General features: G+C 33.3%; 2 protein-coding genes across 6 annotated transcripts; one reads left to right on the forward strand and one right to left on the reverse strand.

The window, feature by feature from the left end:
• LOC18595661 (PHD finger protein ALFIN-LIKE 7) lies at positions 789-6,549 on the forward strand. 3 transcript variants are annotated; one of them, XM_007023720.2, is made up of 6 exons: positions 791-1,265; positions 1,382-1,414; positions 3,312-3,540; positions 5,099-5,228; positions 5,325-5,646; positions 6,154-6,549. In XM_007023720.2, the coding sequence occupies exons 1-5, from the start codon at positions 1,169-1,171 to the stop codon at positions 5,595-5,597; spliced, it is 762 nt and encodes a 253-aa protein (XP_007023782.1). In that variant the 5' UTR covers positions 791-1,168; the 3' UTR covers positions 5,598-5,646; positions 6,154-6,549. The 3 variants fall into 3 exon arrangements, with proteins under 3 accessions (XP_017979208.1, XP_007023782.1, XP_017979207.1); XM_018123719.1 differs by lacking the exon at positions 6,154-6,549 and having other exon boundaries at positions 789-1,265; positions 5,099-5,225; positions 5,325-5,854; XM_018123718.1 differs by lacking the exon at positions 6,154-6,549 and having other exon boundaries at positions 5,325-5,854.
• On the reverse strand, positions 12,612-16,809 carry LOC18595660 (pentatricopeptide repeat-containing protein At1g14470). 3 transcript variants are annotated; one of them, XM_018122564.1, is made up of 2 exons: positions 14,335-16,809; positions 12,612-13,665 (listed from the first exon to the last, which is right to left on the reverse strand). In XM_018122564.1, the coding sequence occupies exon 1, from the start codon at positions 16,791-16,793 to the stop codon at positions 14,460-14,462; it is 2,334 nt and encodes a 777-aa protein (XP_017978053.1). In that variant the 5' UTR covers positions 16,794-16,809; the 3' UTR covers positions 12,612-13,665; positions 14,335-14,459. The 3 variants fall into 3 exon arrangements, with proteins under 3 accessions (XP_017978053.1, XP_007023780.2, XP_017978054.1); XM_007023718.2 differs by having other exon boundaries at positions 12,612-13,757; XM_018122565.1 differs by lacking the exon at positions 12,612-13,665 and adding an exon at positions 13,766-14,085.

Here is an 18,904-nt window from a genome sequence, read left to right on the forward strand (position 1 = left end):
CAGTTATGGATTTTATTTTTTTATCTGAATATTTATTAAATTATTTTGATATTTACTTTTAAGACCCTATAAATTTTTATCTTTGTGTATTAATGATGTAGTGTGTTTTGATAAATTGACATTGTCAATATATCAAATATAAATCTTTTTTAAATTGAATGTTTTTATTTTTATCTTATTTTAGTTCCTTTTAGTAAATTGAGAGATAATAGATATTTTTGTTTTAATGAAAATAAAAGTAATATATAAAAGATAATTAAACATACAGTTTGAATCAATTTGAATGTTTTCAATTTTCATTACTTATAGCTAGAATATCAAATCGAGCCGAATACATAATTTGAATATCCAAATCAAACTATACAAAATTAATCTAAATCGAATTGAATACCAGAGTTGATTTTGATTATTTACTCATCCCTACATTCCATCCATCATCATGTTCCCCAATTTTTGTAATATCAAAAACGAAAATCTCATCCTTTTTTTTTTCATTTACAAATTTGAAACAAGCAATTTCCTTCTTCATAAATATATTCTAAACCCATGATAGCGAAGTCCAACAGTGTTTGCTTCATCGCCCCCGGAAATTAATTCTTCCAAAGATCCAACTCAACGCAGATGAATGTAGAGATTTAAAATTCATGTACGTATGTGTTTGTGTTTTTATTAAAGTTAAAAACAAAGTTAACCTACCTACATAAAGAAGAAGAAATAGAAAACAATAGAAAAAGAAAAATAAAAAGAAATTTCGGAAGGAAAGAGAGAGAGAGAGAGAGAGAGAAGCCAAAGGCAAAGGCAAAGGCACTACTTAAACCCCTCAATCTTTTGGTCTAAAATTGGCTTTAGTTTCCGTTATCCGTCTCCTCCTCTCTTTCACAAAGTATATATAATATTAATTGAAGTAAAATCCCCAATTCCCCAAATCCACCCCTATTCACGGCCTGCAAACCCTACGACGAAAACCCTAATTCAGATGTTCCTTCAATTCTGATTCGCTGTTCCCAAATTCTATTCGGAAGTCCCTTATATTTGTATTTTGTCCACGTACGCCCTTTATATACTTGTCCATTTATTATATTCAAATATATACATAGAGAGAGGGAGAGAGGGGGATTAAGGATTTGAGTTAGTGAGGGAAACGTTAAAGAGAAATTGAGAAAAGCGAATGGAAGGGACACCACATCCAATACCGAGAACGGTAGAAGAGGTCTTCAACGACTTCAAGGGCAGACGAGCTGGCTTGATTAAGGCTCTCACCGCTGGTTCGTTCGCCTTTCTTTCGTCCCTGTTTTTTTTTTTTTTTGTAATTTTTGTTTTCAAAATTACAAACAAATTCGGTTAATGGGTTGTTTTCCTCATATTTGGGTTCTTTTTGCAGAGGTTGACAAGTTCTATCAACAGTGTGATCCTGGTGGGTAATCTTTGGTTTTTCCATTTTTCTTTATACTATTTTAGGTGCAGCGTTGACTGCGTGTCTCTTTCCCTCTTTTCTGGCATTCTTTCTTACATTAACAGGGTGCTTTGGACTACTACTACTTTTTTTTTTAACTCTGTAGGCTATCTCTGTTTCAGTTTAATATTTTTAGAATCTTTCAGTCAACATTCTTTTTCTGTCATGATTTTCTGAATGTCAAAGGCATAACACATCAATTGTACTGTCGTAGCAGCTGACTCGTAGTGAAAGCAGTGAGCTTTAAATTAATGATAATCACACTGTCAAATATATTTTAGTGAAAGCAGTAAAGTTTGTTTTCTTGCATCATGGCTGCCTGATCAGATAAATTCTTTAACTTCTTTAGTACTAGTCATTCTTTTACTTGTTCTTGTCATTCTTTGATTTCCTTTTTTGGCCTTATTAATACATAAATAGGTCACGGTTATTGCTGTCAACATTTTTACCTGGAGTACATAGTAAAGGACTCCTAATTCTATTTCATTCCAATCATGGCGAGCCATGTCTTTTTAGCACCTTTCTTGTTTTAAGTCCTCTCAGAGTATTTATTATGTCAGCCCCTGGATTTTTGCTTCTTATGATATCAAATATTGATTTATTTGCTACAATTTACTTGCTTCAACTGCCCAGTTTCTAAATTTTGTGTGGAGGCGTAAAGAATCTACATAGAATTATAGGGATGCGTTACTTTTCTTTCAAGTGGGCTGTTATTTCTAGTTAACCTTTTTGCCCAGTGTCCATTCTCATCCTCTTGAAAATTTGAAACCTGGGTATGAAAGCTGCACAATAACATGTTCTACGTGGTTACCTAATTGGAACAGGTCCCAGTACTTAGCAATCATGATCATTGTGGTGCACTGTTTGTTTTCAGTTGATCTTCACCTTTAGCTTTTCATGAGGGTCGACATGTCCTGGTTTATTTACTCTGTTAATCAACCTGGCCTATGTTACTGCCTGAACTGGCAACATTTTTGCAATTATCATTTGTTTCTTTTGAAGCAGGCCTTTGTTTTCTTCCAGTTTTGAATTTCCCATGGATGTTAACATTTACATTCTGATAACATTTTGAACATTTTTATTACTTAGTTCGTTGTGTTACTTGTCACACTACATTTTGTTAATGTGTATTTCTTGTGTCAAACATCAAAGTGTAGGTCCATTAACAATTAGAGGGAAACTCTTATTTTTCTAACTTGAGTGTGGCATCATACAGTTGGAATCAAAAGGGAGAACAAATAAGAACATATAGAAATGTAGTTGTCTTTGTTTTGTGGTGTACATGGACTGCTCATCTCTATAGTTACACTCAAAATTGCTTATCATGTCTGCATTTATGGTTTCTTGCATGATGGCTTGAGATTTGGTTGAGTTTCTGTTTTAGTCATATAAATGTACTGTTTTTAATGAATATACCTTAGCCTGAACTTTGAGTGGAAATAAAATGTCTGCTTTTCTTCATTTACGCATGAAAATTACTTGTTGGCTTCAATATGCTGCTTTCAATACTCTCCTTGACAATAATGATATGCATAAATATCTTAGATGTAATCCTGCATTCTTAAATATCAGTTCGTAGGAGCAGCTTGGGGTCTGATTCTACTAGACAAATCACGACTGAAATGGTGGTGCTCATGGCTATTTGATTAAATTTAATATTTATTTTCCTAAATGCGTATATTTAAATATTACTAGATATATTTGAGACTGTCAGTGAATATTTCTATCTTGACGCATTGTTAAGGACTTAAAAGTTAATAACTAGCTGTATGTTTGTTGTGATTCATTTCAGCAAGCTTATTTTTTTGAAAACTCTGGACTTTCATTTCTTCACTGAATGTATTAAATTTATTTGCAGAGAAGGAGAACTTATGCCTATATGGACTTCCAAATGAGACATGGGAAGTTAACTTGCCTGTTGAGGAGGTGCCTCCTGAGCTTCCAGAGCCTGCCCTGGGCATAAACTTTGCTAGGGATGGGATGCAGGAGAAGGACTGGCTATCATTGGTTGCAGTTCACAGTGATTCGTGGTTGCTTGCTGTTGCTTTCTATTTTGGTGCACGATTTGGGTTTGGCAAGAATGAGAGGTATGTTTGCTTTTACACTGTCAACTATGCCCACATTGAGCATCAGTTTACACAGCTTAGTTGCTGCAGTGTCATGGTTTTATTTTAAGTTTAGTGGTAATTGCATTATACTCGTGTCTACTAATATAGAAAGCCAGTACCCTAGTTTTCGTCAATTGACTTTATTACAAATTTATTTGGAAAGTTACTAGTATGACTAGTCAATCGTTTAAAGCACAAAGTTTATGAAGGATGAAGCAATAGTACATGTACAAAGTTGTGGATAGTCTGTTTAAACTTCATTTCTATTCTTAATTTTGCATTCCTTTTTGTTTTAAATTTTGTAATTGATGAGTTGGGAGATATTTTGGTTTTTGTTTTTTGTTCTTGCTGACATGGCATAGTTGTCTAGGCCTTACTTTCAAACACCCAAGGGAGTGACTGTGTCATTCACTTTGTATAAATATCATCTTGCCAAGTTCAGGGGCACAATTTAAGTCTTGGGTGGGAGTACTGGATGCCACAATGCTAAATGAGATGTTCTATACCATTTTACTACTTGACTATTATTATGTAATGGTAACTAAAATCTTGCATGCTGCTGAAATTAAAAATTGACTAGGTTACTTCTAAATGCTTACACAGTCAGACACAGTAATTATTATTTTTCCTGTTAAAGAGAAGAAGTGCCACATGCATATGTGTGCTCATATAGAGCTACTGACCAACCTGATGGTCGCAGGTTCTCTGGTCTGTACGGACAGGAACAAGATCTCTATTTGTTGCTATAGTGTTTTTTCTTTAAAGGTGTGATGTCCTGCAGTTGGGAGGATAAGACCCTACTTTAGGAGCCATAGCTTAATGAATGCTCATTGGCATGTATACATACTTTGTTTAACGATTAATAGGACAGGACTTGCTTTTGGAGAGACTATTTTACACATTTTTTTTTTGGATTTGTCTCAAAAATTTGGAGTCTGTATTTTGGGAAAGAAGCAAAATGAGACCTTAGTTCCACTCTTCTAGTGGTGTAGTGGCAACAGCGAGGAAGCATCTCAGACCAAAAATAATATGGTGAGGAAGCATAAGGAAAAGATAGCTGTGAGAGAAAAGGGAAAGGCACTGTTTGCTGGGAATGCATAGAACAATACCACTTCACCTGCTATCCCTTAATTTGAGTCCTACAATTGTTGCTTCTTTGTCATTGGGTAGTCTTCTATAATTGAACCGAAGGATCCTCTTCTTTCAACTTTCTTTCGTTGAATAAAAGAAAAGAAAGATTAAATACCTTTTCCCCTCATCTTAGGCATTGGTGACACGCATGCATATTTACCCGCATGCATAAATATTAAATACATACATGCTCCCCTCTCATAAGGGAGTAGAGTTGCAAATCTTGTCTATGTTTGTGTGTGAGGGGGGGTGTGGGATGGTCCTTGCTGACAAGTTTTTCTTATCTTTTTCTCAAATGATACTTTCACAATAACTTGACCAATTGGCCCTAGAATTGCCTTATCCAGTAAAGTAGTCAATTTGATATTGCTAATGTTATTCTAACTTGTTTTTTTTTCTTTTTCAGGAAAAGGCTTTTCCAGATGATAAATGATCTTCCAACCATATTTGAAGTTGTGACAGGAAATGTTAAGCAGCCAAAGGAACAATCTGCTAATCACAACAGCAGTGGCAAAAGCAAATCAAGTGCTAAGGTGGTAAGGAATTTCAAAATTAAACTTGATTTGTTCTGTTTTCCCTTTTATATGTGCTTCTCTTATTTCATGTCACATTGATATTCCTGCCGTTTGCAGTCTCGTCAATCTGAACCACCAAGTAAGATGGTAAAGATGTCTCCACCATCTAAGGATGAGGATGAGAGTGGGGAAGAAGATGAGGAAGATGATGAACAGGGTGCTACTTGTGGGGCATGTGGGGATAGCTATGGTGCTGATGAATTCTGGATTTGTTGTGATATCTGTGAGAGATGGTTCCATGGAAAATGTGTGAAGATTACACCTGCAAAGGCTGAGCACATCAAGCAGTACAAGTGCCCGAGTTGCAGTAGCAAGAGGGCTAGAGTTTAAAAGTAGGTTCAGAAGTTGGACTTCAAGCAATTTAAACGAAGCAGACAAGGTTTATAGCTTTTTCGTTACAGTTTGGAAGTAAAACAGAGTTGCCTCTTTTAGTTGATTAATTTCGATAACTGCAGATGGGATTTTAAGTTTTGCTACTCTTGGCTCCTGCTCTGTTTAATTCTTATCGGGAATTGTGTTTTAAACTGTTGCTGGCAACTAGAATTATTATATAAATATATATATGTTGGTGCAGTTTTCTAGTTTCATCTGGATGCTTAATTTCTTCTACTCACTACTTTTACCCTTGTTTGGTTTACTAAGATTAATGTGGTGCCAATATCATCTGTTGGAATGGGTCATTTTCCTGTCAGAATATGATAGAAATGTGTTATGGAGAATTGTTTAGGATTTGTTTCTCATCTTGAAGAGATTAATCTCAATCTGGCTTGTGGTTTATGGTTATGGTATGGTTAACTATAAGGTTAGAGGGTCTGTATGATGGTATAAATTATAAAACAAGTCCCGAGGAACAAAACCGGGTTTAACTGAAGAATTTGAATTTCAGGTCAGGAGCAGATATTGGCCTCGAGAAATTGCCTCCATATTGGCGTTTAGTATGCTGCATGTGGGGAACATTCTTTGCATTTTAAATGAATGTAATCACATTACAGTCTTTGATTTGTCTAAAACCCATTGTAATCACATTACAATAGGTAAGGGGGATGTCATTCCTTTCCACTGCGGATGTAAAGTAACTTTCCTTTACCTCTTTTTCTGTTTTTTTTTTCCCAAATTGTTCTTCTGTAGCAGATCTGCTGTGGTTTGTGGTTTAAGAGGAAGGTGGTTAGTTGATCTGTGATTCATATTCTCAGATCTTGCAAATCGTCTATCAGATCTGATTGTTCATCACTTATTGAAGTTGGACTCTTGAATTCTGTTTTAATGTCTTTATTCTCTTTGTTGTCTTGGTATGCTGCCGATGGAATTTTGATTGGGGGATTGCTGTTGTTTTGCTGCCAATGGACTCGATCAAACCCAAACCTGTAGGCCTTTTTTTTTTTTTTTTAATAAGCAAGAGGAATACATAAATCCATTACATGATTTCACATCCTATCACAGTAACAACACTAGATCAAACCCAAACCCAGGAAATCTACCCTTACATAAATTACCCAACACTAGTAAAATGGAAATGAAATATACCCTTCTGAGAAATTAAAGAATCAACAAAAGAGAGAGAACTAGATAGTAGAAACCCAGAAGACACCCTGCATATTAAAGACAAAGCTGTACAGCACAGTAACTTCGATTCAGTAAAACTAAAGAGCTACTTTTTTGAGTTAACTATTTCGATATCTCTCCTTTAAAAAACAAGGGATGATAAAAAATTAGACAACCCAAACGAGTGTTAATCAGCAAACAGCAACAGATTAATTCCAGCACCAGCCCACGATTCGTCGCGGTTCCCTACAAATCCAGCCTTAGTATCCTCCCCAGTGCACTTTTTCTGGTGATGTACTGCGGAGTCTGATGATGGGTGAGAGGAGGAAGGAGGGAAAAGAACAAAAGGAAAATGAAGAAGAAAAGAAAAAGAGAATTGGAGTTCTACGTGTAAAAAAAAAATTAATTTTATTTGTTGAATAAAATAAAAATAATTAAATGTATAATTGATAAATTGCACATATAAATTTTAAAGTAAAATGTGTGATTATTTTTAAAAAAAATGTAAATTTGATTTACTAATTGTCAAAGTCAAAATGACTTGACTTTACGAGTACAAATACAAACAAGAAAGAAAAAATAAAGTGAGAAGCCCAAACCAAAAGCATCCAACTCGGCATATTAGATGCATGGAGAGGCAGAGCCTCTCAAACTCATAACCGCTGAATAAGAATCCCATCAGCTATGAATCTAATCCCACACGCAATTCAAACTCAATTGCAAACAACAATCTCCGTCAACTTATATGTCCAGAATCTGCAGGAGTCTTGCACTTAATTCAGCAAAACCTGGCACTGTCCGGATCCAGACAACCGTGTTTATATATATAACAAAGCTGCTCACAATATCCAACGTCGTGTGTCTCGAGTACTCCAAGAGAATTGGGATTGAACAGAACTACCTCAACGCCAGGGACTAGAACCAACAAGACTTCAACGCAAACTACAACCCTTGACAATACGTCACATAGAACTCACAACGCAGCAATGTTTCATTCCTATTTATCCCTCTTAATTTGCGTCTCTAAACACATGTGTGACCTTACACTGAATTAGCAGCCCCTTCAATTGTTTGATTTGAACTAACAAGTTCCAAAACCTACATGGAGCTTCTCGTGGTCTATTAAACTACGGCACAACATTACTAGAAGCACTCTCAATCCATAGCCTTGAACTACCACTGATTCTCATGCTAGAAAATATCAACAATGCCTCTAATTTCAGCAAAGTTAGCGTCACCCTTATCGACCAATTTATTTGCACCACAATGATCTTTCAAAATGCCACCGATTCCTGCTTTACCAGAGCTTCCCAAAGCTGCTCCATCCGTATTAAATTTCAATCACCCTCCTTCAGATCCATCCACAGTAAGTCCACGAATATCAGCTTTTCTCTACATCATTATAACCAAATTGAGCCATTTAAAGATATCTCCCATCTGCTCTCTTTAATCAGGCCATCTAGCCTTCAACTCTATCAGAACCCTCATATCTTAATAATATCATAATCTCACACCTTACCATTAAATATTATTTCATTTCGAAACAACTATATGGACCAAATAATTGCATAAAAAGCGGACATCCATAACTTGTGTTTCTCACCTTGCCAGCACATTAATATCCATGCGTGAAAAAATGATTTTCAGATTATTGTGAGAAACCCATTCAATTCCCCACTCCTTACACCACATACACCAAATTTTCCATGTCTCAAGAACAAGTACAGCAAAGATGTCTTACAATTTCTAACACTTGTTTACATATAACCCAAATTAATTGGTTAGGCGAAATTAATCCTCTCTTCAACAGTTCAGATTTAACAATGATTTACTCCCACATCAAATGCCAAATATGTGATTAATATTAATTGATTAATTATTTTAAACTAATTAAATTAATTAATTAACTAATTTATTTATAAAATAATTTAAATTGACTAATTTAATCTTTAAAACTTAAGTAATTTATTAAAAATAAATATTTTGTAATTTCACATATGTTAATATTTAAATAATTAATATTCAAATATTATGTTATCTTTGTTAAGTTATTATTTATTATTTTAAGGGAGATAGTTGAAAAGTTAAAAAATTATATGTAAAGTGCTTCCAAATCATACACTACCATTCATCTCTTTAGTAATCACATTCTTGCCATTATTATTTTTTAATGTTTTACCAAACGCTGCAAAAGCGATATTCTTAGCAATCATATTTCCAACAATTACATTCTCAGTAAAATAAGTTAGCATTAGGTGAGTCGTGGCGATTTCAAGTCCAATCATTTTGTGCTGAAAGCAAACTTAAGTTATTTTGGATCAAGTCATTTTGTATTAAAAAAAATTTGAGTTATTTTCAATTTCGTGTTATTTTTGGTTAAGATAATTCTCATTTGATATTTGAGTTATTTAAGTTCGGATCATTTGAGATTCAATATGCTGATTTTTTTAAGTCAAATCAAATTCAACATGAACGATTTGAGTAATTTCAAGTTAATTATTCAAATCATTTGGGCTTGAATTTTTTTTATTTGAGTTCTTTAGTTTTCAAGTCTTTTCGAGTCCGAATTGTTGAGATATTTTAATCAAACTGAGTTAGAATGGATTTAAATTTAAGGACGTATTTTAGATTTGGATCAGCTTTGTCAACTTTAGTTGGATCAATTAATTTGTTGTATGTTGTAAAATTTTTCTGTGTTGACTTCTTGTCATGTTCTTCTCTTGTGTCAATCACAAAATTCTTAATAATTCACATATCATCAGACTACACTAACTTTTTTTTATACATACAAAGTTGTGTTTAGAAAGACAAAAAAATTTTGATTCATTTGATTCATATTTTTACTAATATTTTTACAAAAAATAAACAAACTAAATAAATAAAAACCAAAATAAATACAGCAAATAACAAAAATATCAACCAAATAATCTAATTGCTTGATGAACAACGGTGTTAGTGGCCGTAGCCAAACGAGATATGTAGACGGTACTTGAATTGAATCCGTTAGCTATTAAGTTTTCAATACAATTAGGAATTATTACACTTATTCCTTTATTTATTTTTAAAGTAAAAGAATTGAAATTTTGATTAATCATTCTATTGTTTAAGTATTTTAATATGATTATAATTCTTTTACATACGGAAGATAAATCCTATTATTAGCTAAAAACTTTGACTAAAACTAATTAAAATGGTACTTTAGAAATATTAAGAAAAAAATTTATTTTTTGTTAATTAAAAGTGTTTTCATTGTATTATTACGTATACTTTATTTATGACTATGCACCTTGCAAGTGAATAATTGTTTTTTAATATATTTTAGAATATAAATTTTAAAAATATAATTTTTGAAATATAAATTATTTAAATTTTATTTTAATTTAACAGTGATAAAATATTATATACAATTAAGAATTAATATAAACCACATGTCAGAAAAACATAAATATCGTAATTAATTATCATATTAGCTATTCGGATATTTATGAAGACATATAATAGAATTAGGAGTTTGTATCTAGTAAAATTTATTTTGGATAAAATTATATCATTATATATAATTTAATATTATTAACAACTGCATATTATAAGTTAGTATTCCTTTCAAAGTATTTTATTCTTTAAAGGAAAGTAGTAATCCAATAAAACTAGAATTTTTTTTTATTTATAAGACAAATCTTAATATCAATTAATAATTAAATTATTTAAAATAATAATATAGAAATATATTAAAAAGTAAAGTCTTTTCCATTGATAAAAAATTTTACCAACATTTATGCTTTTATATGTATACATATATATAATATAAATTAATTTCTCGATTATCTGTATTATATGTGAACATGAGTTTTTTTAATAAAAGTGAGTGAATATATTTTTATATTATAATTTTAAAATACAAATAAGTGATTTTAAATACAAAGTTTGGAATAGTCATAGTGTGAAATTAAGATATTATAAGAGATAAAAGTTCAATATGACCTAATAATCAAGTTCAATTTGAACATATGATTATGGATCGAATCAAATTTTATTAATTTTAATTAAATTATTTAATTTAAATTAAAATTTAGAGTTTAAGGTTTAGAGTTTAGGGTTTAAGGTACATTTTCAATTTTAATTCTTGATGTCATAAAGATAAAATTTTAAAATAATTACAGTTTTATTCCTAATAATTATATGTTTCTTAATTTCAATCCTAAATTTTTAAAATTTACTGTTCAATCCTAAATAATTATAATAATTTTAATTACATTAGTTTTTTTTTTGATACAGTTGGAATGGGTTGAGTAACAAAAAATTGACATGGCAATAAATAGTGCATATGTGGCGTCTATGTGGATGACACTGGTTTTTATATTTCTTTGCATATATATTTTAAAAAATAACTCTCTTTCTTTTATTAATATTTTGCATTTTTAATTTTTTTGAATTAACTCTTTTGTTTTATACTGAGAAAGTTGGGTAGGAGAACAGCCGCGTGGCAATCTCCCAACTCAATTGATTAATTATTTTGCTGTGAAATTTTTATAAATTAATACTTTTGGACCATGAAATTTTATTAATTAATCAAGATATAAATTAATCGATAAATTAATAATTTATTAATTTATACATTAATCAATAAAAAATTAATATATTAAGATATTCTTTTTTTTTAAATATTAAACTTAATATATGTATTGTGTACTGTGCATTGTTATTATACAAATATTATCGAATTACGAATTATCATTTGTTTAATCAAAATAAATTCATAAATGTAATTAGTGTTTTTAAATAGAAGTTATGAATCTATCTATCTTTACAATAAACTAAAATTACATTCGATATATATTTAATTAATATACTTCATGAACATTGAGTTAAGTAAAAATATCTATAAAAAGAATACATAATATCACAAACTGTAAAACTAAATATAATGGCTTCTCATCTCAAAGGTGTAAAGTAATCAACAATGACAAATGAAATGCGTAAAACATTATGTAAAATACAATATAAAAAATCTAAATTGCACCAAAAAGCAATTGCAACATTGTGTATCAGAAAAATTTAACTTACAAGTGAGCTAAGCAACAGCATTGAATACGATCACGAGATCAAGTATTTATCAGCCAATATCAATTTTCTCTTGTAATATAAGAATACTAAACCAGAACTTCTTAATGCACTAAGTAGAGTTAAAGATGAGATCCAATAAGACATCACTTTTGAGAAGAAACAAGTAATATTATAGTCATATTTTACAAAATCTTCCTAATTGAGTTAGGTGTATATATATATATAATTTTGATGTATAAGAAAATTATTAATTTATATATCAAGTAAGACCTATATATATATTTTAAAATATATTATCTTATAAATTTAGTCAATTATTAATTTACCGCATTGGTTCCAAGTTGGACCGATCAAAAAATTATTTAATCGAGGTTATTAATTTATTGAGTATTAATTTATCAAAGTTTTACTGTATTTCTATCTTTTTTTTTATTTTTTTTGTTTTTCATTTTTTTCTCTTAAAAAAGAGGAACATAGATAAATTTATATTTTAGCTACATTCTATTAAAACTGATTTTGAGACTGTCATGTGGTAGCTTTCCAAAACTCAATTCTAAATGTAGAAAAGTAATTAGGAAAATTAAAAAATAAATATAAACCATTTAATTAGATAAAAAGGGCATGATAAAAAATGAAAAAAATAATTTTTTTCTTAATACTTTGATTTTTTACTTTTATTTTATTTTCCTCTTTTGTTCTAAATATTTTTTTTTAAAAAAATTATGATTTATATCAATCTATAAAACGTGGGTTGAGGAGTTCCATGGGAGTGCCACATGGCAACTTTCTCAATTTATTTATATTTCATTTAAATAAAAAAAATATATGACAGTGGACGTAGCAAGTTGAATAATCTCGTGACTACTAAAGTCCGGAGTTGGTCAATCCACGCCACAAAATCATCTGCATGATGAAGCACATACTTTGGTAGGCGGTGAGCTTCATCATTCACACTTCTACACTCATGTAAGACATGAATTGAATTAGAACTTCTTAACAGCTGCAGCTGGGTGGTCTTCCTCCATTCATTAAAGAGACCTGAGCTGAATCACCCTCCACTATTTTGTTTCTCATAGCCTCCTCCGCTGCTCTAAGTTCTGCAACATACGGTAACTAATACTCAACTTCTTAGCTGCTGACAAACCTACCCCTTCCCCTATACTGTTCCTAATAGCCACCATTCGGAGCTCAATCAAATTAATTTCGGCATATCACCTTGACGTGTGCTCCATCTCTTCAGCTTTGCTCTACTGCCTCCTGACTTCAACTGTGCCTCCAGAAAACCATTCAAATCAAAGAATCTGAACTTGATTCCCTATCCACTCCCATGGTGATGCCTTTTTAGGATTTCGCATAGTCCATGGAACCACCGGAAAAAAAGAAACAGATCAAATTTCGGCTCTGCTAAATGGGAGCAAGTTTCTTGGATCCATTCCTGCATTACTTGTTGGCCAACTATTAGTAACCTTTAACTCTTCCTTGCAGGAAAGCCAAACCTTCTCAGCTGATCTACGAATTTTCAAAGTATGCATTGTTGTCTTTGAATTCTTGGGAGAATAAACAATTTTTTTTTTTTAATAAGCAGAAGCCTTGATCTCAGATTAAATATAGTAGGAAGAATATGTAATGGCAATGCTGCATTGCACAAAAAAAAATCCTCACTCTGCTGGGAACACTTGATCTTCGTATACTCTTCGAAACTGGATTCTCTCGCCAAAACTTGCCTCTCCTTTCCCCTGTATAATCAAGCTGTCCATCACACAACTGTACCCTGACTTTACCATATATTCTCCTGAGTGATTGCGATGCCAAACAATCAGATTCTCTGCTGTTGTATTAATCAGTTGTAATGCTAAAACTCATTCTACATCATTGCAACAAGACCTATTCAACAAAAGCTTCATTCTATGTCAAGTTCTTAAATGATGCAACATCATTCATTGTAATAGAAAACTAATTCAGATATTTTTAAAGGTGCTAACCTATATTAGCAGTTGACAAATAATAATGCAGGGAATTGCATTTATTCCTTTGAAGGACATTATAGAGAACAAGAGGATATCCTAAATCCTATCAAACAAGTATATAGGGGTAGCTAGTTACGTGTCACAGTGATGGAATGCAGGATGCAGGCACATTCTGCGGAAATTGCTTTTTTCTTTTTTTGGGTGTCTCTGACTAAGAGAAGGCTGAAAGCCAATATCTTTCTAACCTGAAAAATGGTAAGCTGCTTAGACCTTAAAATTTGAAGTTGAGTCTCCTTATAATTAGCCATGCATTACTTAAAATGAATTGAAGTTGACAAAAAACCAAATGACAGATTGCTCTTACATGAAAAAGGAGAAAAAGAATTGCTATTTAAATGCAGGACTAGGTATTTGAATATACAGATGCTAAATGATCTGCCACATATTTCAAGTTTCTAGAAGAAATGATAAGGAACAGAGTTGAAACCAATTACCTAGATAGAGACACGGCTGCAGTAGCATGTCAAAGTCATTTCTTCTATGCTTAATGTCAATCAGCACAATCACATAAAACTTGCTGGCATCATGGCATGATCATAAAAGAATTCTGTTTCCTTCCTCACCAATAATCTCTGCAAGAACATTGCCCATCAATGAAATGGTGAAACCTGTTATTATCCCTCATAATTATCTCCCTTCCTTCCAACATAGAGATCATCTTCATAGCAGTATGGCAATCCTGGCAAACTCTTAGATTCTTCACCACTCGAACAACAGCCCCCACTTCACTAACAAGAAGAGCAAAACAAACAGCCAATTTCTCACTGTGAGTGCCCACCATCTCTTCCTTTTCTTCATCTTCAACATCTCTTAGTACACAGCTCTTATTCGCTATGTATCCTAGCCTTCCCATTTTCCTACACAGTTCTTCCAATAGCCTATAGATATCATCTGAGCGCTCATGTGACCTATCTCCCACTATGAACTTATGCACTTTACCATCATGTTCCACCCAACTCCAACCTGTTGTCTTCTTCACTCCTAATTTTCTCATTGCTTCTCTGACCCAGTCCACATCGCCCCACCTCGCAGCCGAAGCATATATATTCGATAGCAAAACATAATTTCCTGAATTACTGGGTTCAAGCTCAAAGAGCTTATTAGCTGCAAATTCCCCAAGTTCAACTCTTTTGTGAATTGTGCTAGCATTAAGAAGAGAGCCATAAATTCCCGCATGTGGTTCCATTGGCATATGATCAATCAATCTCTTTGCTTCATCTAGTTCACCCACTCGACCTAACAAGTCGACCATACACGCATAGTGGTCTACAGCTGGAAATTTTATTGATTCAAATACCCTGCGACCTTCTTTCAATAATCTTGCATGGCTGCATGCTGTAAGGACACCAATATAAGTAATATGGTCTGGCTCAATACCTTCTTTTCTCATCCTAGACATTAGTTCCACAGCTTCAATTCCACGACCATGAGCTCCAAATCCTGAAACCAGCGCATTGTATGAAATAGTGTCTCTTATCTTCATTTCTTGGAATATCCTTTCAGCATCTTTCATGCTCCCACATTTTGAATACATGAAAATCAAAGTGTTGTAACCTGAAATGCTCAGCTTGATCTGGTTCTCAACAATGAAATTGACAACCCAATTTCCCATTTCTAAAGCCCCAAGCTGTCCACAAACTGAGATAACACTAACCATAGTTACCTCATCTGGCTTCAAATTTGTAGTAGCAATCATTTCTTTGAAGAGCTGAATTGCCATTGCAGGCTGCCCATTTTGGGCAAAACCAGCAATCATCGAGTTCCATGAGACAACATTCCTTACAGGCATTTTATCAAAGAGCTCTCTAGCTAAAGCCAAATTTCCAAACCTCATGTACGCCGAAATCATGGCATTCCATGTAGTACAACTCCTGTGCTCACCAAACTCATCAAAAATTTTCTGAGCTGTCTCAAGATTCCCACACTTTGCATGCATATCAAGCAAGGCTGTTTTGAGATAAGAATTTAACTGAATCTTCTTCTTGTCAAGAAATTTGACAACTGAGTCTGCAAGGCAAGGATCGGCAAGCGATGAACATGAAGAAATGACAGCGACCCATGTGATTTGATTGGGTTCAATCCCATCCCCAGCTTTTATCATATGAAGAAACAAATGCAAAGCCTCTTTCGCAAAACCATTTTTAGCATAACCAGAGAGCATTGCATTCCATGAAACCACATTTCTGCGTGGCATCCGATCAAAATACCTTCTTGCAGTGATCAAATCCTTCATATTGGCAGAGCCAGTAACCATCGCAGTCCAAGTAACAACATTCCTCTTATTCTCAGGCATCAAGTTAAAGAGACAACATGCTTCAGCTTCCTTACCCCACTTCCAGTACCCAGAGATCATGGAATTCCAATCCTCAGCCATTCTCCCAGGCATTTCATCAAACAGCTTCCTAGCCGCCTCAATTGGGCCAAATTTGGCATAAGAATCCATGAGGGCGTTGCGCGTATGAGGATCATGATGATGACCCAATTTAACAAGATGGGAATGAAACAAAATGCCAGCTTTGACGGATGATTTTATCAGAATAGGATAAAGAGCAGCGGGCTTGTTGGTGCTTGCTAGCAGTTGATGACACAGAGAGGCAACTTCCTGCTCTTTACAAACAGGAAGAGTGTAGTAGTATTCGAGCGCAGAAATAAAGGCATAGACATCGGGGGAAGGCGTGGCCGTGGAATAATGGAGAATTGTGCGGGTGTAGGAAAGTGGGGCGCGCAGACGCATGCAGGCGTTGATGAGCAGCGCCACCCAGGAGTAATGGTGGTGGAGGGAATTTTGAATCAGCTGCGCATGGAGCTGCTTTACTTGAGTTTGATTGCTTATTTTGCTTGCTATATGTTCCCAAACGTGACAAGTCAAATCGTTCCAATCTCCCTTTGCCATACCTCATTAATTTGGAATTTTCTCTTCTATTTTGACCCCGGCACAATATTATACAATTATATATATATATATAAACCACACAGAGAATACATATGAATAATAGTATGTGTGATATGTAATACCTATATCTATATCTTATACACACACACACACATATCTATATATATATATATTTGACTTCTTATATTATTAATAAGGTTGTGTAAAGGTCTTTTGATAAGGAGAGAAAAAGAGTTGCAAATGAATAAAAAGATGTATTAGAGGCATTGGAGAAGAAAATTGGAATAGTCCCTGAAGTACTTAGTGTTATGGTAAGTGAAAGAGAATAGGTGAGTAGTAGAGCAAGGTTGAATAAAAATGGTGTAGAAGTACTAAGTATAAGAGAATTAGAGAGAAACTAAGATAGAAAATATTTATGTTTTCTTTTTGCTTTGGAAATCTTTTCATCTCAAAATGAATTGTGAAAGCTCTATCTATAAAGTCAGAAGGACAATTACTCAAGAATAGGTTTTAGTATGCATAATATCACGACTCGTTTTTTAGTGGGCCATAATTGACATAAGGACTTATGTGGGTATAGCCCACTAGACTCAAGCAAGCCTTATCCATCATTTATATAATCACATCATTTCTATTATTAAGCATCACACACATCAAGTGTTTCATCATTGCACAACCCAATTTCAGGCCATGACTAGCATGAAAGCCTAATGGACACAGTTCGCGAAGCCCACGTAAGGCTTTCAAATTCATCAATCTTATTTTATTTAGTGAAAATTGTGAGAAATGACCTTCGTAGTAAGGTCACTTTAAAAATGACCTTCGTAGTAAGGTCACTTTAAAAATGACCGTCTCTATAATTTTAACTTTTTTTTGCCAATTTTTGACACTACTTGACAAGAATACCCTTTAAACCAAATAATCCAAATGAAGGTGCGTTTCGGTTTCTTTCTTTCTGCTCTCCCACCATTCAGCTAAAAATTCCAAAATTAAATCTTGATTTAGATTTAGCTATCCCTCCGCCCATCTTTCCAACGGCATCGGGGTATATATCTGGCCGTCTAGCTCTCCAACGCCATCGAGGTCTATATTGGCAGACAACTTTCTCAGGATCCCAAAGTGCAGAGATGACATCAAGGTATTTGTTATGGGTTCTTGGGTTTATTGAGGGTTATTCATAGAACGCAAAAGTTGATGGGTAAATTATATGAGTTTGGAAACTTAAATTTGGCTAGGAGTAGCAAAATCAATCAGTTTATAGGCGATGCGTGAATATTTGTTTGGCATTGAGTCACTAGATGTTAGGGTGTGTGACTGGATATTAGGAATCGTAACCTGTTTATTTGGCTTTAGGTGCTTGAAAATTATGTGACTGAATATTTGATGAGCATTGCGTGACTTGTTTATAGGCATTACGTGACTGAATATTTGTTGAGCATTGCGTGACTTGTTTATAGGCATTACGTGACTGAATATTACGTGATTGAATATTTCTTGAGCATTGCGTGACCTGTTTGTAGGCATTGTGTGACTTTATCTACCTAATGCCAAAGGTGATTATCCACTGATTCAGCCCCCTTAATAACAAATTGTGTAAAATTAGAAGAGAAATAGGCTAAAACTGTTTAGTAAACTGTTTGACAAAATAAATTATATAAGCTGTAATTTCGATTAAAATTACCATAAAGGATATTGAGTGTCATCTTCAATAACCTAATAAGCCGTAATGTAATGCTTGAAGTTTATATATAATTTTAGATGTTAAAATCAAAGAAATCAATAAAGAAATGGAACAATTTTCAGACTTGTATAGTAGCAATAATATTAGATTTTGGTTGGTCTACCAAGCAATCAGACCATGATGCTTAAATTAAGAAACAAGAAGAGAAAAGAGGAAACGATATATATGTAACATTAAAATCCTTTTGATTAGTGAAAAAGAGAGAAAACCTTTAAGCTGCTTTTTATTAAGAATTTCTTGAAAAATGATGTTTGGCCTGGCTTTTGCTTTTAAGAGGTAGATAAGATGAAACGCTAGGCCGAACATATACTTAATAACCAATTCAGCCCCCCTTCATTGCACTTATATGGGTGTAGAAAATGAAGAGTCA

The sequence above is a fragment of the Theobroma cacao genome, chromosome 6, assembly GCF_000208745.1.
Source record: "Theobroma cacao cultivar B97-61/B2 chromosome 6, Criollo_cocoa_genome_V2, whole genome shotgun sequence".
Lineage (NCBI taxonomy): Eukaryota > Viridiplantae > Streptophyta > Magnoliopsida > Malvales > Malvaceae > Theobroma > Theobroma cacao.